This window comes from Dendropsophus ebraccatus, chromosome 3 (genome assembly GCF_027789765.1).
Source record: "Dendropsophus ebraccatus isolate aDenEbr1 chromosome 3, aDenEbr1.pat, whole genome shotgun sequence".
NCBI classification, from domain to species: Eukaryota; Metazoa; Chordata; class Amphibia; order Anura; family Hylidae; genus Dendropsophus; species Dendropsophus ebraccatus.
The window spans coordinates 45,252,752-45,270,940 of NC_091456.1; the positions used below are offsets into that span (position 1 = coordinate 45,252,752).

An 18,189-nucleotide genomic window follows, 5' to 3' on the forward strand; every position below is an offset into this window, starting at 1 on the left:
GATTAACTATGATGTCGGAAGCTCCTAAACAGTTTAAAAGTCTGCGCTGCTGTACTGACACAGCCACGCTGATGCTGGGTGCTCCCAAGTCAAGTTCACGGAACACTGTCTGTGTAGGATGGAATTCTACGGACATGTGAATGACCCCTAAATGCTGAAATTTCACAGCATTATTTGCTTGCACTAGTAATCTGGATTTTTAGAAATGTTGGGAGGAGATTCATGAAACTGTAAGGAAAAACACTAGCAGCTTTTATTTTTCTAGAGCACTGTAAGGCTAGGTTCACACTGTGTTTCTGCTACCAGTTTAACAAGTATGTTTAAAAAAAAAAACGGATGCAAGAACGGATGGTAAAAACGGATGCTGTTGTATGCTATACTGCATAATCTGTTTACCACTGACAACGGATAGAACAGGGTCTGTGTAATGTGGTTGACCACATCATTCTGTACATTAAAATTAAACGTACAGAAACTGTGAAACGGATGGGAAGACGGCTAGCCTTAAAAATATAAGCCGAGCTACGATTGCTTGCCATGGCCAACACAGACAGTTTCATGAATCTGCAACCTGGCTTGCACCAAACTTATGTGTTGACACTGTTAGAGCCTCACTAAGCAAAGGGGCGTGGCTAAGTAGGGGGAAAGGGTGTGGCCTAAAATGTGACAATTTGTGCCAAAGTCTTGGTGTAGGATAAGACAGCAAGTTAGGCAACAGCATCTGATGCAAAATGCACCAAATGTATCATACAGCAGGAGCCACTGTGATAACTCATGCTCAGATGCCTGGTTTACACTGTCTAAATATTAGACAGGATTAGGAATTCTCTCTCATAGACTTTATACTATTATTCACAGGCTGTTTGAAACGATGTGATGAAGCTTTGGGGATGAAACACACAAATGATGATGGCGGCTCTGGGCTATAATACAGAGGGTTACTATTGATCAAATACATGGTAAGTAGAGATGAACACAACTCCAGCATGCTCAAGTCTGATCGTTCAGCATTTGATTAACGGTGGCTGAAGAAGTTGGATGCAGCCCGAGGGAGTCCGAGAAAACATGGATAAGCCTATGGCCACGTTCACACAACGTAAGTTCCGTGGAAATCATGGCCGTTGTTACAACAGCCATGATTTCTGCAGTACTTACGTTGTTCTGCAGGCTGAGAGAATCCCGGCCGGAGTGTATGCACATAGGAGGAGATTTATCAAACATGGTGTTAAGTGAAACTGGCTCAGTTGCCCCTAACAACCAATCAGATTCCACCTTTCATTTTCCAAAGAGCCTGTGAGGAATGAAAGGTGGAATCTGATTGGTTGCTAGGGGCAACTGAGCCAGTTTCACTTTACCTCATGTTTGATAAATCTCCCCCATAGTATACACTCCGCCGGGATCCCTAGCGGCGCCGCAAGGTTTTCTGTGGCCACTATTCAATGAATAGCGGCCGCAGAAAACCTTGTCAGTGCACACTATGGAGCATGTGGCTCTGTCCGCACACTCCATAGTGTGCAGTGGAGAGTTCTGATGGAGAGATCATCCGGCTGGTACTGCATCCATGTTTTCCAGGCAGCCTTAGGGCTGCATCCAACTTCTTCAGCCACCGGTATTCAAATGCTGAACGATTTGGTTCAGATGGACCTGGGCATGTTTGAGTAGTACTCATCTCTAATGGTAAGTAGTGCAATTTGTACTAAGTTACTAAACTGCATAGATAGATTCTCTCTATATAAACTGTAAATAGCTTACAAATGGTATGGTATGCTTCCACAAAACTGAGCTATGCTGAACAGACGGCTTATGGGTTATAGTGAATCCGACAATCGCTGCATACAGCAGAGCTGGTTATAGACACAAGACGCGAGTCATTAGAATCTCAATGCACAATGCTGATGTGTTGATCGGTGTTTTTTAACAAGCCCATTTATCATCAAGTGTCACCTACGCTTCAAGCACTGATCATGGCAACAGTAGACAGGCTCTCACAAAACCCTTCACTATGTGCAAATATGTAATGAGAGGATAAAGGAAAGAAGCTATGCTAACATAAAATTAACCCCACATCTCCTGCTGCCCCATCGTAGCCTTCTGCAAGTGGCAGCAACAGCATTTCATCCTCCTCTTCAGTTCCTTCCAGCCCATCCTCTCCAAACCTCTCGCCCCTTCCTTCCGCACCGAGGGGATGCAAAACCCTTTCCCGCACCACCTGCATCATCCCCATCATTAGTCCACTCCTTTCTTCCACTGGGGAGGTGAGCTGGGAAGAAGCTGAAGGCTCAGTCAAGGAAAAAGAATAATCAGGTGAATCTAAAGGAGTCTTCACTGGGAGTAGTGGAGCAGAGGTAAGATCACTGCTTTCTGATGTTACTTGTGATGGACTAGTGCTTTGATTCTGGGGTGCCTCAGTTTGTGTCCCCTGTGTTCGGGGCGGAAGAAGACCCCATCTTCGAAGTCTTCGGAGAAGGCGCCTAACAGGACGTGGAGGGCGGCGTCTAGGAGGTAGTTCATTTAGGCCACTGGCAGGAAGAGGCGGTGTCTGATTTAGGAACTGTAGTAGACTGCGAAGGTTTCCCATAAATGAGCCCTATGACAAGAGTAGAATGAACAAAATTACCCATTATGTCACCTTTTGATAGTAACTGTTTTTATATAAGACTAAATTCTGAAGTTTACTTTACCTTACTTTTTTTTTTTTTTTTTTATAGATTTCTTGGTGCTTGGACCAGTGAAAAATGCTTTTTATCGTTGGTGGATTGTGCCACTTAGACAGGGCTCCGCGTCGGCAGCGCCCCTACTCACATCAACAGCATAGGCCCCACCCCTCTGCAAGGTCATCATTGTCTAAGGGCCAACCCAGAGGGTGCAGAGCCTAGACCTCTAGGCTGGCCCTTTCCAATGGCTGCTGAGGGAGTGGGGCCTAGAGGCCACAAACGACAAAAAGCATTTTTCACTGGACTAAGGCTGGGTTCACACTGGGTTTTTCCTATCAGTTTAACGTATATGTTTTATGGAAAAGAACAGATGCAAAAACGGTTGCAATTGTGTGTCATCTGTTTGGATCCGTTTTTCCATTGACTTCCATTATAAAAAAAAAACAAAAAAAACCAGATCAAAGCGGATGTTTTTTGTTTTTTTTTTTACAGAAAAATAGTGTTGACTATGTTTTTCTGTCCGTTAAAAATAACCAATTAAATACGGATACGTAGAATATATTGCAAAAACACAGTGTGAACCCAGCCTAAGCACCAAGAAATCTATAATAAAGTAAGGTATGAAAACTGCAGAATTTAGACTTTACAGCTGTGTAGAGAAGTCCTCACACAGAAAGGGGATGACTGTCACTTTAAAGACAAAAGTCTGTAAAATTCACACAATGGCCCCACAATGCTTCTCAATTTCTTTCCTCATAGCCCACCAACAGGTCATGTGTTGAGGATATCCCATACAAAGAAGACCTGTGATAATACCTGATGCACCAAGTATACTTATATCACCTGTGAAATACTAAGGAAATCCTCAAAACACGACCTGTGGTGGGCCATGAGGACCAGAACTGAAGCACTGGACTAGCATGTATATTTTAATAAAAACAAAACCGTTAAAATTGTTTTTTCCTTATGTTTTTTTAATAGCTCACAATTTTGCAGTTTAACAAAAGTAGTAGTACTCACCAGATCCCCCACCAGTTTCTACTTTGTAGTCCCTTATGACCCAGATATGTGACTCCTGCAGCCAATGGTTATGTTCATCCATAGTATTTCTGTCAATCTTTTTTTCAATCAAAATCAGGAGTGGGTTGAAAATAAAGAAGCTGGACAAATCTTTCCATTACAATTTTGCCCTGTCAGTTCCACTCCTGATTCTGGTAGAAAAAAAAGACAGACAGAAATACAATTTGTGAACATAGCCAATGACTGCTCACTAGTAAGCGGCTGCGGTGGTCACATATTCAGGTCAAGAGGGACCAGTAAAGATCGGATATGCTCTTTGAAGTACACTACAAATGCTGTCTATGGCTAGTAAAACAAATCCAAGTTAAAATGCTGGTACATTCCCAGTGATAACATTTCTGGAGACCACTAGATGGAGTACAGACAGGATTCATTTTAAGAGACAGCAAATGTTCCAGGAAACACTGCTTCTCTCTTCCATTACAGGTATAATTGCCAGTTATTAAAATGATTGGTAGTGTCAGTGTGGGACACTCGCTGAGAATGACTGTGTGTGCGTGCTCTTCCTTCTTTTTATCCTCCTCTCTGTGTGTGTTTCTATTCTGAACCACTCTCGTAGGTGTTCATATTTATGCAGTTTCCTGCCTCCATCAAGTGAGCAATCTCTCTGCACCCCATCCTCCTGTTATTTCCCATCCATTGCACCCTGCCTTCTCCACATTTATTTGTCTCAGGTCTGCTAATAACCCTTGGAAGGAATAGCAATCCCTTTCCTTATAAACTCCAATGACAAATAATACAGACTGTTCATGGTGGAATATACTGGTGCTGGTGTATATAAAACAGATGTATAGAGTTGTAGTGTATATATATATATATAGCATAATACATACATAAATATGTATACTATATCTATATACCCCAGTCAGACAACTGCTTTTGGAATGGTGGTCTGAAACCTAGACAACGAGCAGTTAACTGTGGGCAGAAAAGAGCAGCATATTCAGGAGAGTGAAGAAAGTTTGATAAATGAATGTAATTGCAAAAATATATTAAACTTGACAAGCCCTACAACTATAGCGGTTGATATGGGAATACCCCTTTAAATGCCTGCATTATGACAGATACGCTTTAAACTTCCCTGTGCAAGTGACTTAAAGTGACACTGTTACCCCCTTTGTGCATTCTGACATCTCTACACAGGTGTAAAGGGTAAATTTAGCGTTTCTCACACCTTATTTCATATCATATGTCATGGTGCTTGTTCAAGTAAAAAGTCATCTTTTATCAACTGCAGATTGTGTTAAGTGGGCGTGGCCTCACGGCATTAGCGCCACTTAGCCCCGTCCACAACGACACTGTTGGCTCCGCCCCCTTGACACCTATTGGTTGGTCAACGAAAAGGGGGTGGGGTCTAGACCTTTCGGCCAGCCTGCTCCAATGGCCGGTGAGGGGGTGGGGCCAACTGTGGCGTTGTGGGCGGGGATAAGTGGCGCTAATGTTGCGAGGCCCCGCCCACTTAATCTGCACTTGATAAAAGATGACTTTTTACTTGGACAAGCACCATGACGTATGATATAAAATAAGGTATAAAAACCACTAAATTTACTCTTTACACCTGTGTAGAGATGTCAAAATGCACAAAGGGGGTGACAGTGTCACTTTAAGAACTGGTGCAGAGAGGCGGAGTTGGGGCCATGAAGAACTCGTCTGACTTCTATGTCAGGTATAGACTCTATGGTGAGGATGGCTTGCACTTCAATGGGGAAGGGTGCAGCTGTGCTGGGGGAGATAATGGCTAAGAGGCTGGCAGAGTGTTTAAAACAGAGAATGGGTGGGGGGGCACTAAAATAAAAAATATGAAGACTGTGTAGATTGAGAGCAGTGTGGGGGAAATAGAACAGCTTGTAGTTAATAAGACCTAATAATGTTGGTAGAAAAATATGATATAGTGGGAAAAAACAAAATATGACTGGATCATACTATGACTGGGTAATTAATCTGCAGGGCTATAGTCTTTTCAGAAATGACCACACACATAAGAAAGGGGAAGGGTTCTGATTATGATAAATCATCCCGTCCAGATTTGCTGACAGCCCATCCAGCCAATCTGTACACTGACTGTCAGTGAGCCGGGGCCCAAAGAAGCAGACATGAGAGCGGAAATAAAATCTGCGATATGTGCAATGTGAAATCCGCTGCGAACTTGTTATCTGTGAACATACCCTTAAAGGAATGTGTCAGCTGCAATTAACGTTCCAAACTGCTGGCACTGTGATATTTTGGCAATAGGTCAAGGGGACACATAGTACCTTTTATATATTCAGCTGTGCTTCCAGAATGTAGAAAATGCTCGGCTGTAATGCTTCCCCCCCCCCCCCCCCCCCCCCACACACACACACTCCCTGCTTGGTAGACACCTGGAAGCTGAATCCCAAAAATCCCAGTGTCAGCAGTTTGGAAAGTGAACTGCAGCTAACATATTCCCTTTAAGAGCTCGCATTTGCTCAAATTATTGAAATAAGCCTTAGCTTTTTATTGTTCCTTGCTGACAACTCCAGCGTAAAAGTTGGAGCAGTTCAGCATAAAAGGTTGACTCATCTGAGACGCCGCTTATTGCTTTGGGTCTCCAGGAGACATAAGCTGACTGCTAGGGATCTGGCTCCCAACAAGTAGCAGGTTTAGTCAGAGGAAATTGTACCCAGCCAGTAAATGTAATAATACATGGGAGCCATTGGAACAAGCAACTACATGGCATGAACACTCACGTCACTAGGACTCTCGGTGGGAAAGTCATCAACGGGTGGTATAGCTCCTTGAGCTATTAACTGTCCATAGGATGGTGGTGCTTGCTGCTGGATCAATTCTGCATCAATCCGGGATAAAGGTGCAAAGATGCTGTGAAAAAAAAAACCTGTTAGCTTTGCTTGCTTTATTATTGTTCAGAACATAATGACATTACTAATGATGCTCACCTATACTCGCGTGCTCGTGAAGTATAGAGTCGGCATGTACATCCCAACGCTACAACAAGTAACGTAGCACAGATCAAGCTTCCTATAACAGCAGCCGCAATGACTTTACGGGGAAGTATGTAGCCACAGTTCTTCTCATCACTTCCATCTCGACAATCGGCTTGCCCATCACACACCCATGCCTCATACACGCAGCGCTCCAGATCACAATGGAAGCCACCGGGCTGGCATCCACGACAGCCTCTTTCATCTGTACCATCTTGGCAAGAAGTTTGGTAGTTACACCGCTCGGTAATGGGGTAACAGCCATGACTGGTAGTACATGGAAAGTGCCCCTCAGGGCAATTTGTACAATTAACTTCATCTCTGCCATTGGCACAGTCCCAGGTCCCATCGCAACGCTGCGAGTCTGAAAAACAGCCACCACCTACTTCTACTCCATCATCCCATAAAAGACCTGGACTAGAGCCACAAGGCTGGTCCCAAGGAAGACAGTAACCTCGCACTCGATAAGTGGCATTAAAACCTCGGGGACGAAATGACGGATACCACCCATTGTGTATGTTGAAGCCTGTAAAATGAAACTGAGACGGTGGTGATCCCATCTGATCAGTTAAGCGGGGACCAGGGTTGTGGTTCTCATTGCTGGGAAATCTAAACCCAGAGTCATATGTTGTATTGTACTGATATATAATAGTTACTCTGCCCCCCACAGACTCCACTGTGACAGATTTGCCATTGCTCTGGTGGTACAAGGCACGGAGGAGGCGTGGAAAATCCCCAACGCCATTTTCATAAACCACAAGAGCGTCGAGCTCAGAAAGTTGGAGTGCAGAAAACTGCAAGGCAAGTCCACGGCTGTCTTCAGAGTCAATCAACCAACGGCAATGAGATGGTAGAGGAAAGGGTGGAGAACCTGGATATCCAGGAGGGGAAAAGACTCCATAAAAATCTTTCAGTGTAAAGTTGCAATATGATGAACAAGACATCTCGTCAGATTTATCCTCACAGTCAAACGAGCCATCACAGACTGAAAACAGTGGAATACAGCCAGAGTTGCAATGAAAGAAACCCGCTAGGCAGGCTGAGGACTCTGCAAGATGGAAAAGAGAGAAAACTGGTCAGAAGTGGCACAAAAAAAATTATGTGTTAAAAGAGCCCCATTGGTCCTCTGCGCTGTTCACACTCTGAACGGTATGTTTACTTTTCAGAAGAGTAAATGAAGCTGCGGCACTCACCAATATCGCTAAAACTTCTTTATTTCAACATGGTACATGTAACATACAAAAAGGAGGGTAACAGCCGTTTATCATGGGGTTGGAATAAAGAAGTTTTAAGGATACGGGTGAGCGCTGCAGGTTTATTTACTCTTCTAAAAACTAAACTAATTATTTCCGCCCCAACGTCCTCAAATTTTAACTTTTAAAAGAGGGGTGCATGAATAAGATGTTTTAAAAGCACACACAAAAGTCAATATTCATACATAACAGATTGCCTAAGGTAATACTTCTTGATGCACTTGCCTCGTTGCTCTGAGAAGAGGAAGATGGCAAATGAAATCAGCGTCCGTTCCACAGCATGGGAATACTGACAGGAAGTGATGCAATCCAAATGGGACGTGCAACTGACTAACAGGACCAGAGTGTGACAGAAGCATGCCACACACATCAGTACACCAGAGGTAATATAAAGAGAGGCTTATTTCAGATGTCTGGAAAGTCTGAATACTCCTTTAAATTTGGTGTCATTTATGGTTGAAGCAGGAATAGGTTTCCAAGTACTACGCACAGACGAAGGAAGATGTGCCCAATGTATTTACGGGCCGGCTGGTGCAGATTGGTGCACTGGGGGAGGTAGTCCCACCCCCCCCCCCCCCCAGTGCATCAAACCACCCAAATTAGAATAAAGGTGAAAATCCTAATAGCACGAAAACAGTGCGGAGGATGAAGGTAAGAAATGCACCTTCATCCTCAGCGTCCCGTGAGCTATGGGGACATATCAGCAGGTTAGATGCTTATGACCCTTCTATGTCTCCCTCTCAGATTAAATACAGCTCTAGGGCTTGTGGGTTGTCCCAGGGGCTGTCTGTGATTTGAGCAGGACACACAGAGATGCTGATGCAGCTCAGCATTGCTGCAACCCCCCCCACACACACACACACTTAGCCAAACCAGGAAGTGAGAGTTCTACAAGTGAGTAAACATCTTTAAAGGAAATGTGTCATCGGAAAATGATTTTCTGTTTAAAGTGTCACTGTTGTTATAACTTTCTAAATCAACAGCAGATGTGATATAAAGCAAGTTTGTAATTTACATTCATTATTTTTTTTCAGTTATCATGCTTTAAAATAAAGTTATACTTTATAGCTTTTTTAAGTCTTTTGCTGGTTGGAAAAAAAAAAAAAAAAGACTAAATACATTAAGTCCCAACCAGTACAGAGTGTCACAGCTCAATGAGTCCATCAATCACATGTCAAAGTGCAAAAAACACTTCTGGGGCACAGGGATGGGTAAGTATATTTCATTTATTATGTTCCCGCAGCCCTTGCCTGACTGTCATTTGTTAGCTTCATGGGACTTCTCCTTTAAGATAGAACCACCACTTATCCTCAGTTTGGGTGTGGGATTTTGCAGCTCAGTTCTAGTGCAGTGAATGGAGCTGAACTGTAATACCACACACAACCTTAGGACAGGGGTGGTGCTGTTTTTACAAGTAAGTAGCTGTACTTTTTCTAATCAAGGAAAACCTTTTTAAAGAGTTATCTTTGTTTGAGATGTCCCGGTCATCATTTTTAGTAAAAAAAAATTTTTTATTCTTTGACTGTCTATAAAACTGCTGGTGCCCACCCTGCTCCAATGCCTCCAAACACTGCCTCCTACAGATTGTGTGACAAACAGGTCTCCTTCAAGCTTGTTGAAACCCCACACAGTCGCTGTGTGTACTGCGATGGCCTGCGACCTACCACTTATATTGACAGACTGAACTTGCCTGTCACTTAATCTGTAAGACGGCGGGCACCAACAGTGTGGGACATGCCTCTGTGATACTGCCAAGCAATTTCAAAAAAAGGTTTGTTTTTCTTGGAAAAATGATGAACTGGAAATATTAATGGTAAGTCTTTTGCACTGGTTATTGTAAGCTGTTCATGTCCCTTTAAGGAATCAAATGTTAGGTATATAGACAAAAATTATTGTCCTTTTTTTTAAGTTTTAAACTTACCAAAAATGGAATCCCCTTTAATGAATAATAGATTTCCTAGAAGAAAGCAAAAAAGAGGAAGTTGAGTGAAAAGCAGGAAAGAGTCACCTCATACAGCAGATCTGTTCCAAAATTACTGCCAGTATACACATTATTTTGGTCTGTTGTTTGGGACGTAAAAAAGCAGTTTAACATTTCAAAAAGTTCTATTGATCTCAAAGATAAAAAGCTCTTGCACATATAAATTGTATGGCTACAACTGTTATGAATATAAAAGTGTTGGGACCTCTTTCGGCCATTAATGTGGTATGTAGTTTGGGCCATTAAAAGACTTAAGGGCTAAAGATTTTGCTGCAGCCCAAAAAATGGCTTAAATTATGGCAATAAAAACAGCCGTAAAGGCTTAAAAAAAAAAAAAAGAAGTTCCCATTGGTACTATGACTAGAGATGAGCGAACCGGGTTCGGGTTCGAGTCCACCCGAACCCGAACGATCGGCATTGGATTAGTGGCGGCTGCTGAACGTGGATAAAGCTCTAAGGTTGTCTGGAAAACATGTATACAGCCAATGACTATATCCATGTTTTCCACATAGCCTTAGGGCTTTATTCAAGATCTATGACCTTTTAACATTGTGGTATTCTGCACAGCATGAATAATGTTATCTGTGAAAAACACTGAAACTCATGTTCATGATGTTTTTTGTTTTTTTTACACAGCTTCAAATTGGGATTCTGTATAAAAACCAAGTGGATTTAATGGAATACATACAGATTACGTGTCACGTAGCCTGGACCAAATCTGTACAAAACCGCAACCGAATCAGCCGCATACACCGCAAACTGCAAATCCACAGCAGAAGATACACCTTAAATTTCTACTGTAAATCCCACAACATGTTTTCCAACAAAAAGATTTCTATGAACACATCCTTATGGAAATCTGATTGACTTGGTTATAATTTACCAATGGGACCCGGGAGCGGCACTACGGGGGCACGAGGATGGGTAAGTATACTTTGCTTATTATTTTCCTGAACCCCCCTGCCTTCCTCACTTTTTTCAATTTCACAGGACTTCCCCTCTAATTTTTCAGATTTCAAGACAGGTCATTATAGGAGACCTAATAACGAAATATCCCGGCACTCACAAAGTTCTTTGTGTACCTTTATTGCAGTGTCACATCATACAGGTACAAACAAGGAGGACGCGGCGTTTCGGCCTGTGGCCTTCATCAGGAGCTATATTATACGAGACCTGTCAACAGTTTCATTCTGCCGAAACCACATCTCCTTTATCACAAGTGCCTATTAATTGCCCAAATAAAAATAGCCAGAAACAGAACTTCAAGTCATTGGGGTGGTCCCTGGTTATTCTCTGATTAATCAGTACAGCCCAGCAGGGCAGGAAGAGGCTGCCAATGACTAACCTGATAACTTGATGCCCCAATCCCGGCCTACATTTTTATTTTCTTTTTAACTGTGATTTCTCTGTAATGACATAGATACTTGTAATAAAGAAGCACATGCCTGTTCCCTGCTGTCTGTGACACTGGTAGAAAGAAATGATGACAGGTTCACTTTAATTACGAAAATGAAATCTGATGAATTTGCTGGCTATGTGACTAGGTTTGTAGACACAGCTCCAGCATGACAAAAAGTCATTGTGCATGAAAAAAAAAAAAATGAAAACCTAACCTTCCCCAGCTAATGGGGCCTTTATTACACCAGATAAATCAGCTTTACTATCCCTACGTTACCAGCGCCTATAAAAAGAATTCACTCGTCTTGGACTTTATGTTTTTATAGTGTAACACTGAACCACAGTAAATTTTATTAGGCTTTCTCCCACAACTGATCAAGCGGAAAAAATATTTCATGTGAAAATGAAAAGTAATCTCTTCAAAGTGATCTGCAGCTCATAACAATTACTGAATGCCAGTATTCATAGACTGTACAGAGCAGAGGCCGCTTGGCAAGGATTACACCTTTCAGTCTGGGTACACAACTCAGATGTGCACACTTGTTCACGGCAATGTCATCTTTCTTCTGTTAAGATCCTTGAAAGTTCTATCAACTATTGCCAATTGTATCATCAAAGAAAAAGCCAGCTCTATTAGCTCCCCCTTTGTTCATAGCCGGCTTATAAGGTGTTTAGTTTCCGTCCTGTTATGCCACACCGGTGAGCAGCCGTGTCACAAGTGCGAGAAAAAGCCGCATCGGCATAGCTCCGTAACAACGTTTCTATACTGAAAAAATTATTAAATGGGTACGTGACATTAAAGGTTATACAACATGACACGCTTCAAGCTTGGGAGAGCTTAAAGGAGAAGTCCGGCAAAATTTTTTATTAAAGTATTGTATTGCCCCCAAAAGTAATAAAAATCACCAATATACACTTATTACGGGAAATGCTCATAAAGTGCTATTTCCCTGCACTTACTACTGCATCAAGGCTTCACTACCTGGATAGCATGGTGATGTCACTTCCTGGATAACATGGTGATGTCACTTCCTGGATAGCATGGTGATGTCACTTCCTGGATAGCATGGTGATGTCACTTCCTGGATAGCATGGTGATGTCACTTCCTGGATAACATGGTGATGTCACTTCCTGGATAACATGGTGACGTCACTTCCTGGATAACATGGTGATGTCACTTCCTGGATAACATGGCGATGTCCCAACCTGACTCGAGCTGTGCGGGCTGTGGCTGCTGGAGAGGATGATGGCAGGGTGATGCTCAGTGTCCCTCCATTGCCCTATGTCCCCTGTGCCATCCTCCTCTCCAGCAGCCACAGCCCGCACAGCTCTGTGAGTCGGGTGGTGACATCACCATGTTATCCAGGAAGTGACATCACCATGTTATCCAGGAAGTGAAGACTTGATGTAGTAGTAAGTGCAGGGAAAAAAACACTCTATGTGCATTTCCCGTAATAAGTGTATATTGGGGATTTGTATCACTTTTGGGGGGCAATACAATACTTTCATTAAAAAATTTCACCGGACTTGTCCCTTGAGAGATTGCAATATATGGTATATGACCTTTCCCGCAACCCCGGCCCGAAGCATGCATTACCTGCTTAGCGCCGTGGCTGTTTGTGAGGCTCCCGTCGGTCTCCATCAGCCAATCAATGCACGGCAGCACTGATTGGCTGATTGGGAGCTGGGAGCCTCACACTAAGCCACGGCGCAAAGCAGGTAATGCATGCTTCGGGCCGGGGTTGCAGGCGGCGGGATGCAGGTGGTTAAAGAGGCAGGGTCACATACTGGCAGTGGAATGAAAATTCCGCTGCGTGTATGGGACCCATTCAACTTCACACTACCAGTATCTGCAGTGGATTTCGCTGCAAACACACAGCGTGAAATCCACTGCGGATCCGGTACGTGTGAAGCTACCCTTACAAAGTGGTCTAGCAGAGCCCTGATGCTGGAAGTTTTTCTTAGACTATTTCCAATTGTACACAGGTGTGGTCCTCAGTGGCTATACATGCAAGTACCACTGCTGAGGCCAGGGATCGTAAACGTACGAAATGTCAATGCTGCAGGAAAGTAAACTAGGGGTCTGTTTGTATCATGATTTCAGTGTATATTTTGGCATGGGCTATGCCAGTGTATACTGTGGTATACTCTCAGCAGGCCCACTGACTTTAACGGAGCGATCATACTGTTATTTTGCTGGACTCAAAAGGGAGGCTTCCTGTGCATGTCAGTTACTGCTGAGAGATCCCACCACCACTTCCAAGACAATCTGGTCCAGGCAATGACAGCCCGCTCAGCCAATCACTGACTGTGGCACTGTTCTGTCTCAGTCAGGCCCCCTTCACACGTCCGGAAAAACCACCCGAGTTCCTATCAGGAAATCTGGACGGATTTCCGGACCCATTTACTTTAATTAGGCACGGACACCCTTCCGGATTTTTCCGGAAGGGTGTCCGTTCTGGAAAAATGATCCGGAAAAAATAGGACATGTCCTATTTTTGTCCGGAATTCCGGCCCGGACGCCCCCATAGAAGTCTATGGGAGCGCCGGAATCACGGGCACTTTCCTGATGTACATCGGATCGATTGAGAGCCCGCCGGCCCCCCCGCAACCACTGGCACCCCGCTGCCGCCTGATCATCACCCCGCACTGTCCGACATGCCCCCCCGCGCCCGATCACCCGGCAGCGCCGTCCGACATCCCCCCTGCACCCGGTCATCACCCCGCGCTGTCTGAGATTCCGCCGCCCAATAATCACCCCGCACTGTCCGACATGCCCCCCCCGGACCGGACATCAGCTGCCCGCCGCCCGATCGCAACGCCTCTCCCCCCCCCCCCCCCCGGGCCTCTGCGTCGTCTTCCTGCGGAACCGAAGCAGCGCCGCCGCCGATCTCCATATCCGGACCTGCACCTACAACCTCCCCCCTGACCGGTGACCCCCGAACCCCTCTCCATCCAACCTTGCCGACTCCGGAGCCCCCCCACCCCCCGAACTCACCTCATGCTGCCTACCGGATAGCAGCAGCCGCAGGACAGGTGAGATCACCCCCCAGAACTAAAACTCCCACCATGTCCTGCCGACAGGGCATGATGGGAGTTGTACTTCTGCAGCCTGTGGCCATCCAGGTTGCAGAAGTACAACTCCCATCATGCTTTGCTGACAGGTCATGATGGGATTTGTACTTCTGCAGCCTGCGGCCATCCAGGTAGCAGAAGTACAACTCCCATCATGCTTTGCTGACAGGTCATGATGGGAGTTGTACTTCTGCAGCCTGTGACCATCCAGGTTGCAGAAGTACAACTCCCATCATGATTTGCTGACAGGTCATGATGGGAGTTGTACTTCTGCAGCCTTCGGCCATCCAGGTTGCATAAGTACAACTCCCATCATGCTTTGCTGACAGGTCATGATGGGAGTTGTACTTCTGCAGCCTGGATGGCCACAGGCTACAGAAGTACAACTCCCATCATGACCTGTCAGCAGGCCATGATGGGAGTTGTACTTCTGCAAGCTGTGGCCATTCAGTTTGCATAAATACATCTTCCACCATGTCCTATTTTTCCTTCTGATCAGGAAATCCTGAAGGTTTTTCCTGATGGTTTCCTGAAGGTAAAAACGGATTACTGTCAGGAAATCCTGATGACATTTGAGGTCTCCTGATCAGGATTTCCTGACAGTAAAAACTGACACGGACGTGTGAATCGGGCCTCAGTGATTGGCTAAGCAGGTTGTCACCGCTGAGACCAAATCGTTTTGGAAGTGGCAGTGGTATCGCTCAGTGGGGAACCCAAAGACAGTGGGGGAGCATGGTGAGGTAATAGCATGTTTACTAGGTTCTATGAAAGGGCAGCACTTTATCAAAAGAGAAAACACTTGACAGTTTACAGTAAGGGGATATGGGGGTTCAGAAGCAGAAAAACTTGTTGCTGAGATTTTTGCAGCAGTTGTTACTGGAGCCTGTACATAGATTTCTGTACACTGCACCTTTCTGGCTCAGTCTCACCATAGTCGCTATGTGTGATCGAGCCTTTGGGCGCACAACCCAGTCCGGAATACATTCAGTATCCTGTAACAGGCAGACACACATCTGTAGACACACTCCTGACAGATCTATAGTGTAGGCAATGTGCTGAGGGGATCTGCAGACGCACACTCCTGGCACATCTATACACTGCAGGCAATGTGCTGGGGGGGATCTGCAGACACACACTCCTGGCACATCTATACACTGCAGGCAATGTGCTGGGGGGGATCTGCAGACACACACTCCTGGCACATCTATACACTGCAGGCAATGTGCTGGGGGGGATCTGCAGACACACACTCCTGGCACATCTATATACTGCAGGCAATGTGCTGGCGGGGATCTACAGACACACACTCCTGGCACATCTATATACTGCAGGCAATGTGCTGGGGGGGATCTGCAGACACACACTCCTGGCACATCTATATACTGCAGGCAATGTGCTGGGGGGGATCTGCAGACACACACTCCTGGCACATCTATATACTGCAGGCAATGTGCTGGGGGGGATCTGCAGACACACACTCCTGGCACATCTATATACTGCAGGCAATGTGCTGGCGGGGATCTACAGACAGACACTCCTGGCACATCTATATACTGCAGGCAATGTGCTGGGGGGGATCTGCAGACACACACTCCTGGCACATCTATATACTGCAGGCAATGTGCTGGGGGGGATCTGCAGACACACACTCCTGGCATATCTATATACTGCAGGCAATGTGCTGGGGGGGATCTGCAGACACACACTCCTGGCACATCTATATACTGCAGGCAATGTGCTGGGGGGATCTCCAGATCTGCAGACACACACTCCTGACAGATCTCAGCAGTTACCCATAGCAACCAATCAGTTCCTATTTTCCAGAGACTATGTAAATTGAAAGCAGCGATCTGATTGGTTGCTAGGAGTAACCTCTCCTCAGCTCTTACATTGCAGTGTAGACAGAGCCCTCCCAGGCAGGACAGGCAGCCGCTGTGAGGAGCTGCTGCTGGGACTTGTGGTCCTCTGACGCCATAGCCGCCTATAGCAGCGTCACTATAACACGACAGCACCCAGGGCGACCAGTGTCCCCACCGCCCCAGCTGATCTCTTACCATAGAGAAGCAGTGTGAGGAGGAGAGACATGCTGCTGGCCGCCGGAGGGTCACTTCCTTACACTCCCGAGTCTGTCCGACCATTTAACAGACTCCACGGACTTCTCGAGCAACTTTCCCCCGTGTCACTGCGCCTCCTCCAGCTCTCTGCACTCCTCGGTCTCTTCCTGTTTCTTATTTTTCTCCCCACTTCCTGCTCCATAACCCCAGTCTCTTCCGTCTCTCTGGCTCCCCCTCCCGGCGCTTCTGCTTCTCACACTTTGCTGCTGCCTAACCTGCTTCTCATGTTGTTTTCATCATCTGGTTTCCAGTCCGGCACCCAAACCTATGGCAGAGATAAACATATAACCATAACGCACCCTGTGCAGCAATGTCTCCCGACCTGTGGCCCCTGTGTTCGGTCACTTCCCAGACTCATACGTTTATGATGCGATTTTGAGTTCCACTAGAGAAACATACAAGTGGGGTGGTGGCCCAAACGTTGTCAATGGTTGTCAATAAGTTCAGGCCATTAAAGTGAATGGGCTTTACTGCAGTGCAGCTGTGACTGGGTCAGTCAGTGACTACTGCACAAGACTGAACAGTGTAGTATTGAGGGTACCTGGGGCCACCAGCAGAACTGATCCTAAGGGCCACCAGCACAACTCATCCTAAGGGCCACCAGCACAACTCATCCTAAGGGCCACCAGCACAACTGATCCTAAGGGCCACCAGCACAACTGATCCTAAGGGCCACCAGCAGAACTGATCCTAAGGGCCACCAGCAGAACTCATCCTAAGGGCCACCAGCAGAACTCATCCTAAGGGCCACCAGCACAACTGATCCTAAGGGCCACCTGCAGAACTAATCCTAAGGGCCACCAGCACAACTCATCCTAAGGGCCACCAGCACAACTGATCCTAAGCGCCACCAGCAGAACTGATCCTAAGGGCCACCTGCAGAACTGATCCTAAGGGCCACCAGCAGAACTCATCCTAAGGGCCACCAGCAGAACTCATCCTAAGGGCCACCTGCAGAACTGATCCTAAGGGCCACCAGCAGAACTCATCCTAAGGGCCACCAGCAGAACTCATCCTAAGGGCCACCAGCAGAACTGATCCTAAGGGCCACCAGCACAACTGATCCTAAGGGCCACCAGCAGAACTGATCCTAAGGGCCACCAGCACAACTGATCTTAAGGGTTCTATTACACGGAGTGATTTTTAACGACTAATGATAACTATCGCAAACGAGATTGTTTATTGTTAACCTGAAATCGTTCACAATATTACAATGAACGATAATCGTTAGTTACGATCGTTACTACGATCATTATTGCGATCGTTACTATGATGGTTTATTTTTTCTCATCCCAGCAAAACAATGAATAATGTGCAATTACACTGAACAATTAGTGAAAAAATGCGCAACTTGAGCAAACGAATGTGGAATTACAGCAAACGATTAGTGATAATTTGAGGTTTAGATCTAAACGGCATACGAACGATTTTTCGATCATTGTCTGCAATTACACAGAACGATTATCGTTTAAATTCGAATGATATAACGATTTTTCGTATGATAATTGTCCCGTGTAATAGGGCCCTAAGGGCCACCAGCTGAACCATACCTCCCAACTTTTTGGACAAAGAGGGACACTTGTCTGCTGCACGACCAAGCAGAGGCAGCCACTACTTGATTGTGCACTCCACCCATCCCACCCAGGTGGTGTAATTACTTTTGCTGGTATAAG

The 18,189-nt window shown here is 45.5% G+C and overlaps 1 protein-coding gene across 1 annotated transcript; it reads right to left on the reverse strand.

The window, feature by feature from the left end:
* Window positions 1-1,353: 1,353 nt before the first annotated feature.
* On the reverse strand, window positions 1,354-16,702 carry LRP10 (LDL receptor related protein 10). Its single transcript, XM_069961624.1, has 5 exons — window positions 16,457-16,702; window positions 9,869-9,904; window positions 6,650-7,742; window positions 6,443-6,572; window positions 1,354-2,587 (listed from the first exon to the last, which is right to left on the reverse strand). Exons 1-5 carry the CDS (start codon window positions 16,485-16,487, stop codon window positions 2,045-2,047), a joined length of 1,833 nt encoding a protein of 610 aa, XP_069817725.1. The 5' UTR covers window positions 16,488-16,702; the 3' UTR covers window positions 1,354-2,044.
* Window positions 16,703-18,189: the final 1,487 nt, after the last annotated feature.